The sequence below is a fragment of the Nymphalis io genome, chromosome 16, assembly GCF_905147045.1.
Source record: "Nymphalis io chromosome 16, ilAglIoxx1.1, whole genome shotgun sequence".
Lineage (NCBI taxonomy): Eukaryota > Metazoa > Arthropoda > Insecta > Lepidoptera > Nymphalidae > Nymphalis > Nymphalis io.
This window is the reverse complement of record NC_065903.1, coordinates 9,294,430-9,318,844: the sequence shown is the minus strand read 5'-3', so window position 1 is coordinate 9,318,844 and position 24,415 is coordinate 9,294,430. Positions and strand designations below refer to the sequence as shown.

The following is a 24,415-nucleotide window of genomic DNA, read 5'->3' as shown; positions in this document are numbered from 1 at the left end:
GTGTCTTTCAAGATCAAGAGACATAATCTATTGTTAAATTAATCGACCGCCGTTGAATGTGTTTTATATTTCTGTAAACTCACTTGCATTCAGGTTGACCTTTGTCGTTGAGGCTACAATCGCCGTAAAAGCAGAAATTTTGGCAAACCGATATTTCACACCGTTCGCCAGTAAAACCGGGAGAACATTTACAATCAGAAATTCCAGTTTTAACTCCGTGCAGGCAAAACAAGCCAACGTCCTTTGGAATATTGATTGCATCATTGATAAGAGTCTTGTTGTTAGACAGACCAGCTAAAATCGTGCAATCAGAAACACCAGCTGTTTGGTCCGCTATTTGATAATTCGCCACAATTCCAAATGGAACCTCATTGTTGAAGGCTATCAGTTCTTCAGGTTCTGTATTAAGAGGAGCATTCTTTGACAGTTTCCAAACTGATTTAAAACCCCAATCGACCCAATAAATATTATCTTTCGATACGGTTAATGCGTTCGGTTGGTGATAAGTGCCGACTAATCTTGTTTTTCTATCTTTCCCCTCTAAATCTGACGATTCAATGGAGTAGTGAATGCCTTCTTTATCGTCGGCCCAGTACAGTCGCTTCGTTCTCTGATCTATAGCAATACTGACAGGCATGTGGATATTAGTGTCAACGATAATTTTCCTTTCACTGCCGTCGAAACGTGCTCTCTCGATTGTTGGTTTTGTAATGTTTGTGTTCGTCCAATAAATGTAGCTGTAATAGAATAATACATAAGAACATACTCTTAAAAATAGAATTTTATTAGATTTTAATCTGTAAACTTACCCTCTACAACTGTCAACGGCAATGTCTCTCGGGATTTCGTCGTCCATCTTTATCAAAAGATTACCATAGATGTTGTTCTTCGGTCTCGGCCAAAGGGATATCCAGTATATACTTCTCTCGTTAGTATCGGTCCAGAACATTTTTGCCGTGACAGGATCGAAAGCTAACCCCTGAATATTTTCATAAGATCTCCGACCGACTAGAGGTTGGTATTTTCTAGTAAGTAAATTGTAGCTAAATATCGAAGCATTGTCATTTTGTTTATCGACAAATAACAGCATGTTGTGAACCGCGTCGTACGCTAACGCTGTGAGATCTCTAAATCTGATTCCTTCATTGCTCGTTTTTGTTTGATTCGTATAAAATTCTAGTTGGTCCCCAGTTGTTATGGCTATGTCTGAAACAATAATGTAATAATAAAGTACAGTATAAAATAAATGAAATATGTGAGAATTATAACAATGTTACGCATTTTTTTAAATGAGGAGTAAGTCTTCTCTAATCTGAACATAAGCCCACGTGTGTGGGCAAAGGTTATTATAGATCTATCTTTTTTTTTTTAAATTTAGAATTTTACAATGCCGTTCCAAAGCGTGTATGGAACGCATTAGGCATCCGATACATGCAGGTTTCCTCACAGTGTTTTGTTTTCTTTCACCGCCGAGCACAATGTGACTTATAACAGAAATTAAATACATGAAAATTACCCGAGTTTGAGCCCGCCGTCGGTTCAAAATTCACGTATTTTTACGTTTGGACCATTTAAGCTCAATTTTAAAATATAAAATTAATTAATTTGTAATTAAATAGTTAAAGAGCGTGTGTTTATAAACAAAGGTTATTTTAATGACATTTCCAACTACGAGTAGTCAAGCCGTTTAGATGCAATCTATTAATATCGATATTATGTAATCTGGTGAGCGTTAAAAATATTTCGGCCATTGATACATATTTTGGCAGCAATGCATATCTCGTGATCATTTTGAAGTTTATAGTATTTCATTCGCTTACATAATATCTGTCATTAGTGATCTATGTTGCTACACACAGGAACCGTTTCGACATTTAAATTTTATAAACATAAATAAGTTTAGATAAGAATTGAGTAAAAAGATATGTTTGATATGAAACAAAATATCTCATATTTTAGTTAATCTTAAAAGGCATGGAGAGTAGGTTTATCGTAACATAATAATTTCTTACTTTATTATAAAAGTAAACAAGTAAAGTAATAGCCTGTAAATATCCCACTGCTGTAGGATTGAAGCTTATTTCACCCTTGCACAACACGAAATTAATTATAAACACAAATTAAGTACACGAAAAACTCAATACCGCTAGCAACCCGCTTCTAACCACTGGACCACCACAGCTCTTATAATATCAATGGGAAACACGAAATTAATGGAATCGCTTATTATAAAAATTATTTAATTATAAAATCGCTGATTCTCATGTTATATTGAATGTTAATTATGTTCGGGTAGCAACTGTCAGACTTCACGTTGCTCGTTATTTGTAAGTCATATCTTAACAGAGGTCAAATATTTTAATTTATTTGCTACCCATGCATTGCTGGATATTTATAATGAGATATGAAAATCAAAGGTATTCGGCTAAGGTATTTCTTAGTACGAAATACTTTTATTTGCAATTCCGAATTGACTTATGATAAGACGTTCGTTTAAATCAGTTTTTTTTTTTTTTTTTCAAAAAAGCCGTTGATTCCATGAAAGAATTAATAAATTATGTACCTTTTATGTATAATTTATTACATATCATTTAAATAAAACGAATATCGAAGCATTAAGCAATGCTTTACAAAAAACATTTGCGGCCTTACTTATAAAAAATGTTTAGTTATACACTGATTTTTCTCTTTCTGTCGTTATTATATTCAAAACATTACACGGCATTGTTTAACTACTCACCTTCTAAACACTTCCTTGTTTTCGATTCAACGAAACTAAACTAAAATTTCATTTTCTTATAAATATATTCAAGCTAGGTATGAATATCAAGCAATATATGTATCGGAATAAGCCCAAGCGACTACGTAATTTTACGACGAACGCAGCCACCTTGTTTACTTTTGCATGACGTAGGTGCGCATGCGCATTCGCAATAACACAATACCTAGTTTCTGTACCCGTAAAAGACTTGCATAGATTTTAAAGATTATCTTCGCTAAGTTTACCAAACATAAATTTTATATAAATATCACAATTGTAATTTACTTTAATTAAACAATTTACCTAACATTCCGTATAATATGATCTAATGAATACTGTGGCTAAATTAAAAACACGTTAATATATATGAATAGTCTTTTAAATGTACAAGCTTTTATATTTTTACACATAACATATTTAACTGAGGGAAATTTTGTTTACAAGCAATCAATTATGAAATAAGGTCCCTGTCATTGTCAATATAAATAATAAGATATAAATAAAGTTATTATCATATTTATAATTATAATTAATTCAAAGTACGACGGATAAGGAGTAAAAGATACATTTTTCAAGGATAGTGAAGTGCTTCGGTGTAATATAAATTATGTTAATTAAAATTGCAATAGTTTTGTTCCATGAAATATATCAATGAACAATTGTTTAAATAACAATAAAAAATACCGGTTTTCCTATTAAAACGTCTAAAAGTATTGTATTTAATTGATATCATTCTTTGAAAATGTAAGATTTATTGAAGTCAATTATTAATTATATTAAGGTCTTGGAAGGCTATTCAAAATAATTCTGATAAAAAAAGGTTAAACACTAAAAATGCAACATTTAAAGATGGGAACAAAAATGGCATATAAGTTTAGTATCTACAAATAATGCTACTAAATGGTTATTTTAACTATTTACAATGTAATGTAATTAGAAGATGTACTAGTGGTAGGGCTTTGTGCTAGCTCGCCTGGCTACCACCCACTCATCAGATATTCTACCGCAAAATAGCAGTTCTTGGTAATGTTGTGTTCATGATTGAAAGGTGAGTGAGCCAGTGTAATTACAGGCACAAGGGACATAACATCTTAGATTCCAAGATTGGTGGCGCATTAGCGAAGTAAGCGATGCTTAACATTTCTTACAATGCCAATGTCTATAGGCGTTGGTGACTACTTACCATCAGATGACCCATTTGCTCGTGCCTATGCTAATAATACCTATACTAATAATCATTATAAAATTGTATTAAATAGATTGTTTTCTCCAGGGAATAAATTCAATTCGACTATTAAATGTGATAATTTATTTTATAGTCATAGATAACTCGTATACTAAAGTTCATCTGAGTCTAATAGTGATCTTTCTGCCTAGGGAATCTCTGTCAGAACAAATTCAAAACTCACCGCAGAACTCGATGTGATTACAGAAAGTTATATGTGCAACATTATATATTTCCATGCAAAGGAAACACGCATCGAATTGTATCTAAATTATTTGGTTTTCAAGATTTCACTCGTAAATGAGTGAGGTACAAAGTGACTTTTTACAAGATAGCACTGCTATGCTGACTATCGACTTTACATTTGACGCTCTTAAAGACAATTGTTCTAATTCTGCTGTACAACTGAATTTATTCTCTATTCGTATGGCTTAAAAAGTCAGCCTACTAGTCATACTTCATATAAAAACTTTTATATCAAATTCAATGCATACTTAATCAGGCATTCCTGTAGAAGTCGGTAACAGCCGATACCATCATTTGTTTTTAAAATTTGCATGACAGAACAAAACAAGCATGCATGCATAAATAAAGATGAACTTAATTAAGAACTAAGAAGTTGATAAATAAAACGTAATACAGTTCGTTTACTAACAATTAATGTTTATCATGATACACAATATAAATAATAACATTACATAGGTACATTGAGGTTGGAACGGGTTTTGTGCGTATCTTGTGTTACGTCGTTTCTAGCAACGGGAATCAATACCGTATTCGGAAACTTATAAAATAAATATTAATGAGATGAAACGATTATGTCTATCTAAATTCGCAATTTTAATACGTCACTGGTATGCGATATAAAACTTTTATATCAGCACCCATGAGTCATATGACATAAATTAGCGTTACGTTTTCTTAACAAACTTATATACCTACAATATCTTTCTATATATAATTCTTCTGTACTTGTGATGTCTATCACTGAGCTTCTTAACGGGTGATAAGATTTCTGTTTATTTTTAGTGTGTTTGAGTGGGTCATTGGATGGTTTGAATTGGACCCGATAGGTGGCGCTGCGTAATTGTTTTTATTCCATATAACCTGAATCGGTATAATATATTTCTTAGTAGATATTATATTTCCCACTGATTATTTAAAGGCTTTTGAATGATATAAAACAATTTATTCATCTTAAAGTATTCAATAATTACTCGTCTCATTGTTTTATGTAGTTTTTAAAAATAGTTTGAGACTGTTTTGTTTTTATTTACAAATGAATGATATTATTATTAGTTTTTTTGTTTTAAGTTAAGTCGCAGTATTAAAAACACATAAACCATATTTATACCCCACGACTATCTCTTCAGCAGTTTAGTCGTGATAAAACAAGAAACAGACATTTACTTCCGCATTTATAATATTAATGTTAGTAGTCTAGGCCCTACGCGCACATTGTGTCTTTCTGCGGAATTCTTACGTTTTGGACAATACAATAGTGTTACACCACACATTAATTGTTACTCTAAATATTAATTTTTAAATATACATAAATAAGCTTATAAGAAACGACTTAGACTTCCTTCTTTTTTCATTATTATAAAAAAAAATTAATTAATATAATATGTACTATAAAATAAAATTTATATATATGTATAAGTATAATATATATGAATATAATGATGAACAATATTATAATGTATACGATTCTATAATTTCCTTAAAAGATTATTTATACTGATTGATTTGTTACAGATAAAAAATAATTATCATTCAAAATATGGATTAGGTTAACATTTTATCTTCGATCTATATCATATCTAATAAGAACTTTTTAGTGAACGAAGCCTTTTATACATTTTTATTTATTTATTGAATGTGTGTCAGTACGTGACATATCGTTAAAAAAAGATTAATCTTTGCGTACATTTTATCGATTAATATGATAAACGATAATATACAATGTTGTTTATCTGTGCAATTATCACGTGAGTACTAACATAAGTTTCAAAGCATTAAAAAAAAACTAAGTTTATTTTTAAATCGAGATTTTATAAGAGTATTTAAACATAAAACTACCAACGTTTCGGAATGAAGATTCTTCCAAAAATAGCCGTCAAGAAAATCACGTTACGGTACCGGTACCGGGTATCCCAAAGCCAAACAGCAATAATTAGTATTCTTGCGTTTCTGTTTGATGAGTGAGCCAGTGTAGCTACAGGAACAAGGGATATTCCAACAGTATTCTAAGGACGATGCAAGGGTATGGCATGGTTAAAATTTCTTGCAATAATATCTATGAGCGGTGATGACCACTTTTCGTCTGATGGGTATGCCGGTCTACCTACTTATTTGAAATAAATAAATAATAATAACCTTCTCCCGAAAAAGGGAGAGGCCTTAGCCCAGCAGTAGGACATTAACAGGCTGTTACTGATTACTGAAATATTAATAATAATATCCTGGGACATTTCTCACACACGGCCATCTGATCCCAAATTAAGCTTGTACAAAGCTTGTGCCATGGAAACCAGACAACTGATATACTACATATACTACTTTTCTTTTGTACATACATACTTATATAGATAATTACACCCAGACTCAAGACAAACAGACATGTTCATGCACACAAATGTCTGTCCTGGGTGGGCATCGAACCCACAACCTTCGACGTGAAAGGCAAGTACCACGCCAACCGGCTCAAATAAAACATTTACTTCATAATTATATGCCTAAAGTTTCATAAGCATATATTTATACATATGTCTGTGGGATTTGGCTGTCCACTTATCTACTTCCCATTTTTCGTCCATTTTGCAGATTTGACGATAAAAACTGACGAATACAAGGAAAATCAATAAAAAATACAATCAACTGTTTATTATCCCGTTACGCTTTGGTTCAATTTAGCTCGGAGTCAATATGATTATTATTTGTACTTAAGATATGTAAGATGAAAGTTCACGTACATTCGTATCGATACACACACTCACATACGCAGACTTATGCAGATACATTTTCTAAAGCTGGCTTCTACGGCCTTTGATTACACGAATCTTTGAAGTTACCGGCTTGGTGGATCTGACAGACCCGTCCAGCTTTCCACTACGTGTGCTGACGGGAAATAACATACCGTGTTAAGCCAGTTACATGGACTCCTAAAGTGCATACGCTAGTACCTAACTGACTACAGCTATTTCGAAATGGATAGTCAGTTGAATGGTAACCAATATTTTATTTAATACAGAGTTTTCCTAAACTTAATATTACAATTACAATAATTGTAAGTAATATAAGGAAATAAATAGACGGAAATTATATTGATAGCTATATTCTTACTTACAAATTATAGGAAGATAGGGAGTTAATTGTTTATCCTGCTAGTTTACCTAACTGCAAATTAGTATTTATAGTATGCAAATTTGCGAAGGTATAAATAAGTTTTTTTTTTTTTTTATAGAATAGGAAGGTGGACGAGCATATGGGCCACCTGATGGTAAGTGGTCACCAAACGCCCTTAGACATTGGCATTGTAAGAAATGTCAACCATCGCTTATAGCCAATGCGCCACCAACCTTGGGAACTAAGATTTTATGTCCCTTGTGCCTGTAATTACACTGGCTCACTCACCCTTCAAACCGGAACACAACAATATCAAGTATTGCTGTTTTGCGGTAGAATATCTGATGAGTGGGTGGTACCTACCCAGACGAGCTTGCACAAAGCCCTACCACCAGTAAAAGTTATTTAAAAGTTTATTTTTTTGTCAAATAATATCGTTTTATGGATATATAAAGCATCAATTATATTGAATATTGAGTTGGGTATTCTATATAGTATGTACTTTTAATATTTATTTGTATTAAAAGCCTTAATGTAAATAGAATGCATTTTACTGAATATAGATTAAGAGCATAAAAAAATACCAAGAACAATTTCAAAGAAAATAATTTACGCTCTTGAAGATTAGCACGAAAAAGTAGTTGTAAAAACACAGTAAATATAAAACTGAAGTAACCGACCGGAAAAATACTAAAAATTGCACAACAAAATAGTTACCGACAGTTACTGATTTTGTTGTTTGTTCTAAAGCAAGCAATGTTTTAAATTTATGAAATTAACCGTTTCGTTTGCGATTTCTTGGTTTTCCACCAGATTTGTCCGGTTTTAACGGATACACACGGTTTTCAGTCAACTTCCTAATTCCTAATTGTGATTAAAAATACGACCAAATGCTATAAAAATAGGATTGCGTATAGTAAGTAGTTATATAATAACATAAAATACCAAATACGATGCAATGGTTCACTATCATATGCTTAAAAAAGCAATAAATTTTTATAATCAATTAAAACGAATAATAAGCAAATATTTCTTACAAATCAAATAAAAATAGTATTTTTTATAAACTTTAAACCATAAATCGAAAAAATATTTTCATGCCCTTTAATTTTTTCACAACAATAAATCACATATTATTTTAACGATTTTAATTTATTTTAATTCTAAATTATATGAAAATTAGTTCAATTATATTTTCTTTCAAAATGAATTTTCAAATCTTCAAAACTAATTCCGCCTCATTAGGGGAGTGACCCCCTGGGTGGAAACTCCTGTTCCATATAGGTAATACTGTGCAGTATAATATGTAATATTTATGAATATTAATTAATATGAGATTTAAATTTATTCAGTAGCAAATGCTATATGATTTGTAAAATGTTGCCAATTCATGATGATAACTGCATTTATTATCAATATCATTTATAAATAATTTAATTTTATATATGTATAGTCCATTTATTTAGCTTTCTATATAAATAAAAAACAAATAAGGTTTTTTATAATGGACGTTAGTTAATGTCTTATTCACTGTCGTCATACATTCAGTATTGAACAAGTTTGTTTTTCGGCTCATTAAGAACCTATCAACACAACCCATATTGCCATCTATTGCCTTAACTACAATATAGTCGAAGAGCTAAGCGCTGTCATTATGATATTTTGCGTACACGTTGTCAGGGGCAAGGACATAGGATTAAGGAATCCTATGTCCTTGCCCCTAACAACGTAATGTAAGACATCTCCCCCTGCAACGGGATGTAAGGACATCTCCCCCTGCAATTTTCTTCAAACTACTTCAATTTTATTTACCTTATTTTGAATTTTAATATTATTTAAGTAATATGAAATGTTTTATTTATAATTAAGTAACACGTTATCAATAAGTTCTATTTTTTTATCGTGTCATGAACATTAATATATTTAATAATGCAATAAATGATTAAATATAAATGTATGTGTTCCATATTTATTTTATTGCATTGTGTAGAACTTTATATGAAATATAGTTTTTTTGTTAAATGATATTATTATAAGAAAATGGCTTTTTAAGCCGTGCGGATGTATGATGTGTAATCGTTTTTTGTCATCGATTGCTTATAGTGCGTCTCTTAGACTATGACCCTATCAATTCTTGGCGTACGTGACCCAAGGCTCCAAGCAAGCAAATACTTAGGCTTCGTATTTCAAAGGCTTCTTGTTCGTAAACTATCCGAGTATCATTATTATGAAACGTGAGCGAATATTTATATACTTGTTAATAAAACTTGCATTTCATAAACTTGTTATTCGATAACCTATTCAGTACTAAACGCACTGTCAGCTCGTTTGATATGTAATCGTTCCTAATTTGAATTACTAAAAAAGTCAGCGTGTATTTTATTTTTTTTAATAATTCTAAACTTCTAACTTCATTGGGCACAAAAACATGTATACGTATCATAGGGAAAGTTTTTTTTTTAATACTTGAATTAAAAACCGTTAATTAGAATAATTTATTAAAAATTCAATAAAATATTTTTTTAAGCTGATTCAATACTTACATGTACAGGACTCAAACCGTAGGGCATCCCAACCCTTATAGCCAACTTAACCATCGCTTAAGAAACATAAGCAACAAACCGTAGGGCATCCCAACCAATAAATCCGCGCAATTTGTACGAATGCTGTTGTGTAATACATGAGAATAGAATGTTTTGGCAAAATTCTGCTATAAAATCGTTACACGCAGATTGGGTTACTTGATACTACATATCCAAATATTACAAAAAGTTGTAATTTTTTTCGAATACTCGAAAAAACAACAAAATAAGTTTATATGCTCGTTACATTATGTAATTGGGTCGATATCGTCATGAATAACAGATTATAATATAGTTGAAAAAACCGTTACAGTGAGCGAACTGTTTTGAATTGAAAAGATACAAAATTTTCAAGATTTTTATGCCACGATCCGGTCCGCGTTTTTTCAAGTCTATAATGCAGTCGAAATCAGCGAGTTTTAAGTTATAAATAAATTTTATATAATTTATAACCTAAACGTATAAGATATAATTATTTTTATAGCATATAATATAAAGTGTATTTCTTTATAATACATTATTTAAGACATACTTTGGCGACTAACTAGTTTCTTATACGTATATTATAATATACTAAGTTTAATTTATTCTGCAATATTATTATTAGAAACAGGACTTCTTCCTTGTCTACATTACAAGACTAAAAAAAAAACATATTTTGTGTGTTGAAAATGATAATACAAACTGCGTAAATTTACTGCGTTAATTTAATTTTAAATTGTATTCTATATTAAATACAGATAATAAACATAAGCAATAACCAGTTTTCACAAAAAAAAACCCAGTGGGATTATATTGAAAAATTGTTTCGCATATAGACTGGACATACGTCATACAGCAATTATCTTACGGATATTTGTGGTCCGGATGTTTGAGTTCGAGATTCCGACTCGCACTTGACAAAACGGCCAAGTGCGAGTCGTCCAATTCTTGAAGTGAAAAATTTACATAAAGTCTATTCGAATAACATGTTATTGAAACAGATTGAATTTTTATTTTTTAATGTAGCAAATAGTAAATATACTAGAATATAAATCGACGAATATTTTCAGCCTGTGAATGTCCCACTGCTGGGCTAAGGCCTCCTCTCCCTTTTTGAGAAGAACTTTTGGAGCTTATTCCACCACGCTGCTCCAATGCAGGTTGGTGGAATACACGTGTGGCAGAATTTCAATGAAATTAGACACATGCAGGTTTCCTCACGATGTTTTCCTTCACCGTCAAGCACGAGATGAATTATAATCACAAATTAAGCACGTGAAAATTCAGTGGTGCTTGCTCGAGTTTGAATCTACGATCATCGGTTAAGATTCACGCGTTCTTATGCATATATCTTGTTTAATATTAAAAAAATGTATTGAAAGAGGACTTGTATGTTGTGGAGTGTTTGTTTTTTAATATCTTATTGAAACGAGTATAGCGAGATTATATGCAAAAGTATTTCAAGAAACCTGACTGAATATCATTGTGTTTATAGTTTTTTTTACCATGGGTTCGCTGGTAAATTCCTTTTGTTATGCCACCTTAACCAAACTATTAGTGTTTAGAATTTATTCGCTTCGTTATTCACGTAAAGCTAATCGTGTACGAATATACTAACATGGTTGTTCCGTCAAGAAATTCTCAGATGAAGTGAGGAGTAAGAAAATTATATCGTCTCAGGGTTACTTCCTTGTCTCGGGAACCACGTCAATACATTGGTCTTGCGACTGAGCTCTCTTCGAGCGTGTCGACTGTCCCGAACAATGATTGCATACTTGTGATCTAGAAAATCATCAAGACTAAAATTCAAAGGGTATCATTATCATCATATTGTATTAAAATAAGTATATATAAATCTTAAGTAAAAATAAATTAAGGAACAACTTAAATACAGCCTAATAAATTGCCAGGAAGTATAATAGCAGTTTATGTGAAGTGTAAGTTTAATCCGAGTAAGTTTAACCTTTTTCGACCTGTCATAATCTAACTGATTTGAACTATATTAAAATATCAAGACTTGCAACACAAAACTAATGTTATTGTGACTTTTGACGCTTATAGTAACTATTACACGTCACGTGACAGTCTTTTTTATATTTCTCAATTATATCGAAAACTTTTGATTCTGCATTCAAATAGGCACAAATAATTTCTTTTCAATCGCCATTTTACAGGATTAAATTGAATAATAAGCCGGTTCGCAATGTACCTAGGGCCCTACCAAGAAGTACCGAGAGCAAACTCAGTAGTTACTCTATTACTCAAATGAATGAAGCGAAATCAATACGCTTACAATTAAACGTGAAATACCATAGATTAGTTTTATTATTGGCTGGCCGACGACCGTTGAGCTTATTGTAAGCCTGGATAGGAACCACCCACTTATCACCAGTTTATTTCGGTTTGAGCCTGTTTGACACTTTTCATTGTAGTGATATAATAATTACATATATACTCGTAAGTAAACAACTGCAAAATGAACGGAAAAAAGGCTATAAAAAATTGGTAACCAAAATAAAAGATAATTGTGAACATCTCTATGATAACGAGTGAGTAAGAAATTATAAAGTTGGAATAGACAAAAAAATCTTGATAACATAGAACAGGTTAATAATTATTATTATACTTTCTATGTAAAACTGTAACTCACTATATTGTATAATAATGTAATTGGGTTCCTTTAATAATTATTTTATAATTTAATTTTAACGTAACTGTCAGGTGACCGTTTACCAATAAAAAACCGTTTTAAATTTATAATTTGAAATGTGTATATTCTGTACAAAACGAAGCAAGTATTAGACAATACCTATTTTTTCTTTATTTTACAGATTGCTATCAAATTCCTCGAGTCCTCCAAAGTTTATTGTGAATAATTATATAAATATTAAAGCGCAAAATGTTTAAATTGGTCGCAAAAACTTTTAACAGAATATTATTCAATTTTTTTGTTGAAAATTGTTACACATTAGGACGTGTAGCATTTTCTATTAAGTGTTACACTAAAAAATATTATTTTGATATGCATAAAATATATTAAAAATTATCCTTTATATTATACTTCCTCTTATGATTATAACTTGGAAATGATCGCTATACCATAAATAAAAAAAAAATCGTTTGCATATGGATATATATAGATAATAAGGATTTTTTTTTATCAATACTTGAGAATTTTTTTCTACCACTTTATTTTTTGTCTTTAACAATATCATGGACTGCGCTAAATGATAAAAAATGTTTATTTGTATATATTAACTCTAAAGCTTGTTATCTTGAAGTGGGTACTTAAGACATTTGATAAAATTATTTATTTCTTAATTATCATTAATTGAAACGGTACTTATAAGGAGTACTTGTATTATGTACGAAGTAATATCCGAGTTTATTATAAGTTGTTATGCACCCTTCTTCGTAGTGACACTCTTGTCAGAGCGGTCGTGGTCGCCATGAAGTATTATGTATTGTACGGCGCCTCACGAGCCTTCGCCATATGTCCGTATTATGTACCCAGTTACATCTTTATCCTCGGGAAATATAAGGCTCTAGCTTCGTATGTGCCTTTTACAAGCCTTTCATTTAACTTCACATGTTAGTTGGTGTGGATCAATATTTGGAAGTGAATTTTAAGCCAATTTCACGTAATCCTCATGAAACATTGCGGACATGTTTAGTGCTAGCTATTTCTAATAAGTTTTTTTTTTTTTTGTAAAGAGATTAAATAGAAGATTGTTTTCAAATGTCTTTTCTACTTTATACTTTCACAGACTTTCCTTAACTTTAAGTAAGATGAACTGAAATGTAAGTACATTCGCGAGGGATAATATAGAGATGTAATACTGCAAAAGAGCGTGTTTCACAAATGCACTATACCACTCTATGAATACTTAAATGTTCATGTTAAGTTAAATAATAAAATACAACATTTGCAAAATCTATGAACAAAACATGTAATATTAAAAGGCTTGAGAAGCAGACTTACGAGAATCCATGTTTAGATCGGACCACTAAAAATTATTTATCAAATGTCTGTAAAAAAATCTCAATATCAGCCAGATGTTACAATAGTATCGCCGTTAACGGCCTTACATCTGATCATTATCCAGTAATACCGACTTATCGGTAGTATCTTAATACTATTGTACTATATAAGCAAAGGAATAAGAAGTGCATCTATATACAATCTTGTAAATGTACACAATATATCCTGTGCTTTTGGCTATTTAGTCTACTTTGAAAATGGCGAAAGTTGGTTAGGAGGACAACAACCATAAGTAACTACTAGAAAATAATCATATTGTCTAATATATGGTCTCTGATTGAGTATAAGAATTTGAAGAATATGCCTAATACGTAATAATAATAATAATTCGTAAGAGTATGGTATCTTCTCAGTCAACGCGGGACCTTAATAACGTCGGACGGTCGATAAAAATAACATACAACAAGCTAGTGATTGACAATTTAAAACAAACAATTGCAATCAGCATTTATTGCATTATCTGAGCTATATTTATAGCTCTTGCAAGTCTGTTGCTATATTCTTACATTGTAACAATCTCTTGATCCTTATGATAAAATCGCTAATTTGTTATTCGAAACATTTTGTAATCGAGTTACACAAGTAATTATTACATAATCTATATATATATATATATATATATATATATATATATATATATATATATATATATATATATATATATATATATAAATTAAAATAATTTAAGTAAAATATCAGTTCAGTAAAGTATGAAACTTATTGTTATTGTAGTTATTTGTGTAGACTAATGTTTAGTATTCATGCCAAAGGCCAATGGTCCGTATTACACGCCAATGACATACGAAAAATTTGTTCTTAATTTAAGCCAAATTACAACGCACTTTATCGTGTTATTACGTATTGTTATTAGTTTGAAAAGAACGTTAAAATAAAACCAGATTATTAGATTAGAAAAGTGTATAAGGTTACTGAAAGAATATTGAGAATATACGTCACGTAAATTTGTTCACGATTAAAAAGATATAAAAACAATATTAATAATGTCATACGGACCGATTTCGGCCACGGCGGCCAATCTCAAGAGAGATTAAGCAACTGCGCAGGACAAACTATAGTGCACGAGAGTGTGCGCAAACACAGATGCAATCTCTATTCGCTCATTCTCACAATCCGATGGGACGGCAATCCGACATCCGGCTTTGCGTGCTTACCGGCGCACAGGAGTGTACATACTTCCATCTTCCAGAGTCTGGGCCGCTACTGAGAATCTCCGACAGAAAACACTACAATAACACTATTGGCCCGACACAGGGCTTGAACCTAGGACCTCGGGATCTGCAGTCTTAGCCACTAGACCAACGAGATATGTTAGTGTCAATTCCATGACAAGATTAGTCCATTCGATTGAATTCAAGTTAACTTACTTGGTAAATAAAGCTATAAATTCTCACCCGAATATATAATAATTATGTTAAACAATTCCAATAGAAAAAGCACAGCCGAAAAAAGAGCCCAAAAGTTGTAACATTTTAGTGAAAATTATCTTCTGAGATATTGTTAAAAAAAAAACTTCTAGAAAAATAAATCGTGTTCTATGAACTTAGTCTAATAAAAAATTACCAGTCGTATCTAAAAACTGACCATGCCCCAGTTACTTAGCTGGTCATGTACAGACTGAACATTGACGACAATGAGAGGTTACCATTAGGCAATAGGTGATTAATGTCATCGGATTTCATTATTCTTCGATTTAAACGACGAGAATTTTCGTTTCGATTGTTTTGCAATTAACCTATTTATGAAGATAAATTTAATTACTATTTCAAGTTTTTCATTATCATTTAAGGCATTTTTGGCGTCGGAAGTAATTTTATTTTGGAAAATTTGTTATTAGTTTACGATAAGTAACAAATGTTTAAATCTACATATAAGCATTTACCTAGCAATATATAATACTATGATTACATAATGAAAATTGAACTCTCAGCGTGAGAAAAAATATTCTAACAATGTTTATTAGCCAATGAAATAAAATTAGTAGAAAGATCATCTTAATTTGGTGTTATTCCTTAGAAGTTTTAAAAAATAACGACAATTGTTTAGTAACCTTAAGAACAGCCTTACCTTCAAATAGAAATATAGAGCTAAGCATCTAATTTGTTCTTTGAACTGAGCACGCTAAGCTCATTCATTAATAGTAATTGTGTAAATGTATACATAATGAATGTATGCTATTTACAAAATATAATACCGATGTGATAATTATAATCAGCTGATTTTAAATTCTCATCAATGAATACGGAAACAAATTTTTGATTAAAAAAATCACAGTAATTGCGATAATTTTTTATTCGAATTAACGATTATTTTTTATTTGTAAGCACAAAACGTAAACACTTTACGAATACAAGTATTCCTTTAAACTAATTTCACATTTTGTCACTATTTACATGTCTAGGAACAACATTTTCAAATGTTGATCTTATTCAAAACTAGATGGCGTTGACCATAATACTACTTGTTTCTTTTAATTTAAAACTTAGTATAACATCTATTATTACATGATAATTTTTTTAATAGAATAAAACATATGTTTAACAACAATATTATTAAACTATTTGTTATGAATAATAATTTTGCAATTTTATTGTATTAATATTATTGTCGCAATTAAATAACATAAAATGTTATAAATATGAGTCAAAATTAAAATGACTATTAAAAATGGACGCGTAAATCATATATCATCGTATAATACAGTATTATATTTACTTTCTTCGCCTTGAACCTATCAACTTTGAACCACAGATAATATCAACAGCAAAGAGTTTACAATTACATAAAATAAATACGATTATATATGTACGTTCGTTATTGGAATAGAAAATAAACATTCCTTATTTCTTAAAACAAGTCAATCTGCGTATAATAGTATGAATAACGAAATAACTTAAACGAAAACGAAAATAATTTAATTGTTTACAAAGTTGTAGTTAATAAAAATAATAAGTAAACAAAATACATAGTCTGTTTGATGACGTGGTCCAAATATTAGGACCGGATATAGTTAAGCAATATCCGCCTGGATATCGGATATTTGGAAAAGTGCTAGAAAGTATATTTTTGAGACATATAATCCAAAATTGACTTGAAAATTAATAAAATTAAATTCAAATATGTTTTTACTAAAAGAAAAACAAAGGTATTTATTTAATAATTAAATATTCATTCATTTGAGTTACAACGAATACTCCACAACCCTATATACCATTACGTATATAGTTTGATTTTGAGTACTCAATTAATACTAAAAATTAAATCGTCGAACATATTGGCGAGTCTTTAACTCAACTTTAGGCATTTGCCTATATAAAACGCACTTTTAGCATTTTTACAATGTTGTTATTAAAATATCTCAGTAAACATTTTTTATTATCTGTAGGTATGTAAATATTATACTTAACGATAATTATATTTTTTATCAACTAATAAAGTAATTAAATTCTGGATTGATAATAATGTGTTTACAAATCTACCCTAGTAGGTATTGTAAAAAAAATATTGCTATGTAACGATTTGTATATAAAATGTAAATTTGTCGTCATAGAAAGAACTTTAATGACTTACTACTAGGTATATTTACTAAGAACTGATTTATGTAACATATAATACATACAAATGTACTCATTTAATTGTCTCGTTTTTATACTTTTACAAATTAAATAAAAAAATATCTTGTCATAGATTAATTTCTTTTTCTTCAGATTTAAGTACAGACTATTACAAACTTACATTTAAGTAAAATCTGACTCGATCTTATAACTTTTGAAATAATATTTTCGTATTGAACTAAATGTGATTGATTGGGATATAAAAAACAGTTGGCATATACTATTAGTATTATCTTTAAATATATTTGTAATTATATATTTATATATAGATTTGTGTTATGTGTGTGACTCAGACAAATATTTTTCTTTTAATAAGAGGTGTATAATAAATATTTAAAATATTATATTTAAGTTATTAGTCTATCCTCTTAAGTATTTTTAGTTTATTTATTTGAAAAACAGTTGTGCTGTTCTATCACAAAGCTAATATTAGTCTCAGAGCCTGAGAAATAATCTTATTAATTGGTCCGAATAATCTATTTAGAGTTTAAAAGTTCATGTTCTTAAACAGCACAATATCCGTAAAGCGCTTTTCTTTTTCCATACTTTCAGGATTATTACCCGGTTATGTTGTATTGTCCGAAATATGTTTACGCCTGATAAAATTTCTCAGCCTTCCCAATTCGGCCGAGTTGCCAGCGGGCCGCTCGAAGTGCCTACGTGACTAGCGGCCCCCTCAAATCGGCGTCGTGGCGCCAAGCGAATTACCGCCTTATTGACATTTAGCGGTACTACACTTTATTGAATAAAAAACGTACAAATAGTTCATTCTTTTATCATTCCGCAATTATACAAACTTAACCCTCATCGTTGCGTAACATCTAAAAAATTCGCACGTGTTAAAAAGTCACGCATCAGCTGATATTTTTGCGATACTTACCCCAGGAGTTCACTAGGTTGATCGTGATCGCGAGGATAGCGAACAAACACTGCGTTCTACACATTTTGTTTCATAAATTTCGAATATTTCCCATTAAATGCACATTAGATTGGACAGTATATTTGTGCGAGTTTCAGCCAATGTCAGACAGAGGGCGCACGTTGACAACGACCGCACCGACCGCGTGTTAGACCGAAACTAAATACCTACTCAAATCGTCGTCCGTTTTGCCGCGAAGAGAAACACAAAATAGGTTTATTGAAGTCACTGAGCGCATGCTCATGGAACAAGTACGCGAAGCGATATCTTATCAAGCCGCGAATTTGAAAGATTCGGAAATTGCAAGGCGCTTTGCCTTGGTTTGTAATTATCTTATAATCAAAAGATAATTAGTTATATAACGCAATGTCTGCGTTACATTTGTGTACAACTGTACGTTGATTTATATTAATACTTTAATAATACAGTTTTATGTATTCCTACATAATAAAATGTTGTTATAATTACCACAATATTATTATGATATATATAAATATAGAGAATTAAATAAGAAATAAATAAATAAGAATGTAATACAATTAATGAAAATAGAACATGATTAAAAAAAAGTTTTAAGTTTTAATCAATTAATTGCTTTTATTAGTTTTATAGTTTATGCCCGTTGACGTCTAATTTATGTATTTTCGTGCATTTTATTTAAACTAAGTAATAATTGACACAGATATTTGCATTATTTAGCTTTATAGTATTATTATATATTCTGTCAGCTATGAAATTGTTAATAGTATATATCTATTATCTATACCTGTCAATGTCACCGACAATTAAATAATATTTTTTCCCCAGAGTCCTCAATCAAATCAAACTACAAGCACCTAAACTAACATTATATTAAATTATTTTTATTTATATCGTTTTGACAGTTATTATCAAAGTAATAAAAATAGATTATTAAATGCAAAATTGACAATTGTGAATGTTATTTTTTTTTAATAATATATTTTTTATTCCTTTAAAAATCATTGTAGTTTTCTACTTCTAAATTTTAATAGGAAAACTCTGAAGTTACATTGCGAATTATTAATTTTCATGGTTGGTTGGATACATTAAATTTTCGTTACAAGATTTTTTTAACATAATTTAAATATAACGAATGTGTAAACAATTTTTTAATTAATGTAGGCCAATGTCAGGAAGTTGTAGTTCTTTAAAAAAAAAGTTTTACTCTATTAACAACCGTATATTCAAGATTAATTAATAGTTATACATATTGAAATAGTAAGACGTAGTATAAATTAATTATAAGATTCTATGAACATTGTTTATGAATTAAAAAAATAATCAGTACATACATGATAATATATAAATATTATTTTACATTATTAAATATGAATTTGTCATAAATTTACTTTTATTTATTTTGGTTTCGTTTTTCTTTGCTTTATTGTTTAAAGAAATTTTAGCATTTCTATGTTAGGCACTTTAACAATAGATCGCATATTTTGAATATATTTTTTTTAAAGTAATTATATAAGAAATTAATGTTTATATTTCTACAATTTATATAATTGTAATTACAAATTAAATTCCTCTAAATATTTTTTCTTATATTATTTAAGCATTCCCTTAGTTAGGTATTTGCGTTATTTTTCATAATTAAAAAGAAGTATTCTTTATAGATATAAATAACGCGAATACTATAGTAATTGGTAGTAGAATGTATACACAATTGCTATCGTTAAATTTCTAAGAACTAAGCTTCCTCTCTTGTTAAGGCGAAAGTATGGAGTATATTCTCTCAGACCGCTTTTGAGCGTTGACGCTTAAGACAACAGAGGGCGCTACTACTAAAAAAATTGCCCCTTAAAATTTGCCACCCTTAGTTCAGGGCCTGCTCGACCGTAGTAGTAGTATACGGAACAGCTTTTAGAAATAAATGTTACAAAATGAATATATATGCAAATCAAACTATAATATGCCGTAGGCATTTTATAAATTAATTACTTATTACCATTGACAGCAGGATATAGAACAGCGTAAAGTCCATTTGATATAATATATATCTTTTTGTTAAATCGTTGACCACATAAACGTTTATTGTTAATTGAAGGCGGATATCCGGTATTCAAACTTCCTGAAACAACAATTCCTTGAAAGCGTCTGTACGGACATTTCAGGAAATATGTCACCGTTATATTTACAAAGTGTTAATGTTTTTATTTATGCAAATTATCGATATAGACGTGAAAGTTCAAACATGTTTTTAAACAATAGACCAATCTGAAAACTATTAAAGATTAATTTTATTTTCATATCTTAAAACTCAACATTGCGTGAAATTATCATGTTGCATGTTAGTTATTACCTACTTATATACTTATCACATTTATAGTTGAGATTGTATACAAAATGTTGTTGTAAATACTAAAGTGTCAAACTTAGGGAAACGGTTTCTGGATTATTTCAACCTTAATAAAAGTTTTCACTTTAACAGTGTTTTTAGTCTTTATATACAAAACCCTATTATATTACATTGTGCGTATATTATTATAGTTTTATAAAATTACGAATTAAACATTAGACAAAAATTAATTTCCGACATCGACGACGACGGCGAACGCGCTTGTATGGATCAAGCATAGCGATCTTTTAAACTTAAATTACGACTATTTATTTAATTATCCAGAAATATAACATGTATAGTGCGAACCATTTGTAGATACATACAATGTATGAAAATATTAAACGTATATTCAAAATAACTTCCAATCAAAAACTTGGAAACCGTAGGTGAGGAGACACATAATAAGTGACGTCATCTAGCTCTTCTAAATTTAAAAATCGTAGCCTTTTGAAATTTATAAATATCATAATCATGATCATTTGGCTAGTTGCAGTTAACCTCTAAATGCCGGGCTCCAAGGCTCGGGTCTACCTAGGTAGAGGGTGCCCTAGTGTTCATGTGTCAGTTCTCTTATAATATCTTTATCCTAATAATTCTTCAAAATACTTTAATTCGTGTAGTATATCTGCATTAGTCGTAAAGTAAATTGGTAAAAGCTCATTGTCCGACATTCTATGCGGTCGCGATGTGGAAGGTTGTTCATACGTTCTATGAATAAACTTGAACACGTAATATGTACATAGTTGCTATTACATAATTATTATTCCATATATCATTATTGTGTTATTGCACTTATGTTTAAAATTTTGTTTTCTTATCAGTATATGAATAAATACGCTATATTAATGTTTTGGAATGGAGACTATATCTATAGCCTGTTTCTACAGCTTCGTCCGAGTAGATTAAACGACCATCTAATACTTCGAAATATTGATATTAAGTTTCATTAAATGAAAAAATACTTTTCGAGATTAATCATACGATTCAAATAAACGAACAATTGGCTTTCATAACACTTTTTAAATTAAATGTACTAATCTACTGTTATTTTTTATATACTGTAACATAACAAATATATGTTGTTATTAAATATATATAAAAAAAACTTTATGTTAAATATAAATTACATTACGTTTTGTATTTTAAAAGGTATGCAGTGACATCTAGTGATCTGATTTGTTAATACTAAGTTCCAAGTAGTAATGTTTCAGTAGTTTGTAGATTCGGCAACAGATGGAGCTGTTAAAAAACACCACAAGCTTATGTTAAATTAAAATGTAAATGTTTTATCATTTTTTTATTCAGTACTATCTTCCTGTCCCGGTTTCGCTCGACTAGAATAAATATCTACATAAAACGCTTATATCGTAATATGTATTACGTAACTTTCTCATGAATCACCCTGTCCATTGGCGAAACTGTATGAAAATCCGTTCCATAGTTTAGGAGTTAATCGCGTTCAGATAGACAAACAGACGTGGCGGTTTTTAAGTTGTGATATAAAGGTCAGCTATTGGTTTTAAGTTTTCTCTAAAAGAGGAATTATTGTATGCCAGTATACTATTTCTAGCAAAGATTTAAGCAAAATGGATATCGCCTAAACTCTCTGACGGGGTGTTAGATGTGATAATAATTGGTAGGAACCTTAAAAAGTATAAAAAAATATTTTTCATATTGTATCGTTTTAAAAAAAAAACTAGTTAAAATAAAAAAAATCCAATTAACGAATTTCATACGGAATTACGGGGTAAAAACGTCAGAAAATATTTAAAAAAATACTTTAAATGTTAAACACTCCATTCTATCGCAGTATTTGATTTTTACTATACCTACTAAAGTTACAACCGCTTGAAATAAAACTATAATAAATTCAATAATTTTGCTACTGAGTAGTAACTACATTGTAACAACAACCCGCATTGGAGCAGCGTGGTGGAATAAGCTCCAAACCTTCTCCTCAAAAAGAGGAGAGGAGGCCTTTAGCCCAGCAGTGGAACATCCACAGGCTGTTACGGTACGGTAGTAACTACATTAGTAGTAATAATAATAGTATATAAGTAGTATTGGTGCATTATTTATAGATAATTAATTTAAGTTTTTTTTTCATATAATAAATGAGTTGTTATAATTTGTTACTCAAGAAATATCATTAATTTTCATTGTGTGCCCATATGTCGTAATAAAAGTTATTTTATAGAATAAAGTATCATTGAGGGTTAGAGGGATATTTTTAAATTGTCAGATGTAGAACTCTCTCGGCCATCTGTTAAAATTGCACTTTTTATTTTTTGTTGAAGACCATAGCCATAGTTTTTATAAGTTCATGGTATTGTTTAAAAAAAATAATGAATTTTTCTTTAATTAAATATTTTACATACTCTTTGTTAAAAATATGCAAATCAAAACACTAGAAATGTGTATATTAAACTTACTTTACATAATTTACATAAGATATCTATGTAATCTACCTTTTATAGTTAACATTATTTATAGAATTTTTCACAAACGCAGACATATTTGCGGTCAGTAACTACTATATAATATCGTGTGAACAAACAGACATTTTCAATCCTCCGGGGGTTGTGGGGTAAATGGATTACGCAAACCATTATTGTATTAGCGGCACTTGTTTGCCGCTCCCCAAGGTCTACGGGTATGAAATAGGGGCCTAGAATTTAAAGAAAGTGTGAAATAAAAATAATAAAGACACCGCTTGTATTACGTTATGATATTTTAAATTAATCAAGTAAGTAAAGTTAACTATTTCATTTCATCTTCTTTTCTTACCCTCTATAATCTAGACCAAATTACTAAAAAATCAGTTTTCAGACACCTTTAGCTGATTACATTGGCCGAAGTAAATATACTTTGGCATTGAAATGACATATTGACATCATAATATAACATAATATGTGGTATTCATCCGGATTTCTGAAATATTGACGGTTGAGTTGTTGATTTGAAAGTCAATCAAGCTGTTATCGAAATTTTGAAACTAAGATTATAGTACATTAATAAAAGGCATAAATAAGTTAAGTACTTAAGTGCATTATAAATAAAGATTAATCAAAAACTATTTGTAGTGCAGAGCTATTAGAAAATCACATAGAATATGTAATTGAAGGTTTGTTTATCTTTACTCCTGCCGTTTGAATATAGTATGCACGGCTTTAGACTGAAATCCCAAAGAGAAAACATTAAAATCGGATAAAACGAACGGCTTTTGATCAAACATATATATATTTTTTTGTAAAATATAAGATTTTAAACGGAAAATATAATAACTGTATTAATAACGCTAATGCATGCAACCGTAAAGTACCAGGGCGCCATGAATATGAAATTAGTTAATCCTTTCCCAACTAGACCGTGGAATTTTATGTCAAAAGTTTGGTAAACGACTCAACTTCGGTGAACTCAGTTTTGTCGAATTTAGTAAGACCAAGCGCGAATAGCGAGTTTAACAAGAGAAATTATATTTATTTAAAATATATTTAATGTGACAAATATTTCAAAAGCAGTATACATTGTCTAAGGTCTTATCTTAATATTTTTGACT

The 24,415-nt window shown here is 30.0% G+C and overlaps 2 protein-coding genes across 3 annotated transcripts in view; one reads left to right on the top strand and one right to left on the bottom strand.

The window, feature by feature from the left end:
• Positions 1 to 18,752, bottom strand: part of LOC126774194 (protein cueball) — a 31,252-nt gene extending 12,500 nt beyond the window's left edge. Inside the window, exons 1-3 of one of the 2 annotated variants that reach the window (XM_050495598.1) lie at positions 18,453 to 18,752; positions 810 to 1,206; positions 84 to 737 (exon numbers count right to left, since the gene is read on the bottom strand). In XM_050495598.1, coding sequence (XP_050351555.1) covers positions 84 to 737; positions 810 to 1,206; positions 18,453 to 18,516 — 1,115 coding nt within the window. In that variant the 5' untranslated portion in view covers positions 18,517 to 18,752. The remainder of the gene's footprint in view (positions 1 to 83; positions 738 to 809; positions 1,207 to 18,452) is intronic. The other variant, XM_050495597.1, reaches the window with a different exon arrangement.
• The window catches only part of LOC126774192 (sphingosine kinase 1-like), a 311,061-nt gene that overhangs the window by 233,781 nt on the left and 52,865 nt on the right, over positions 1 to 24,415 (top strand). The gene's annotated exons all lie outside the window — the stretch shown is intronic.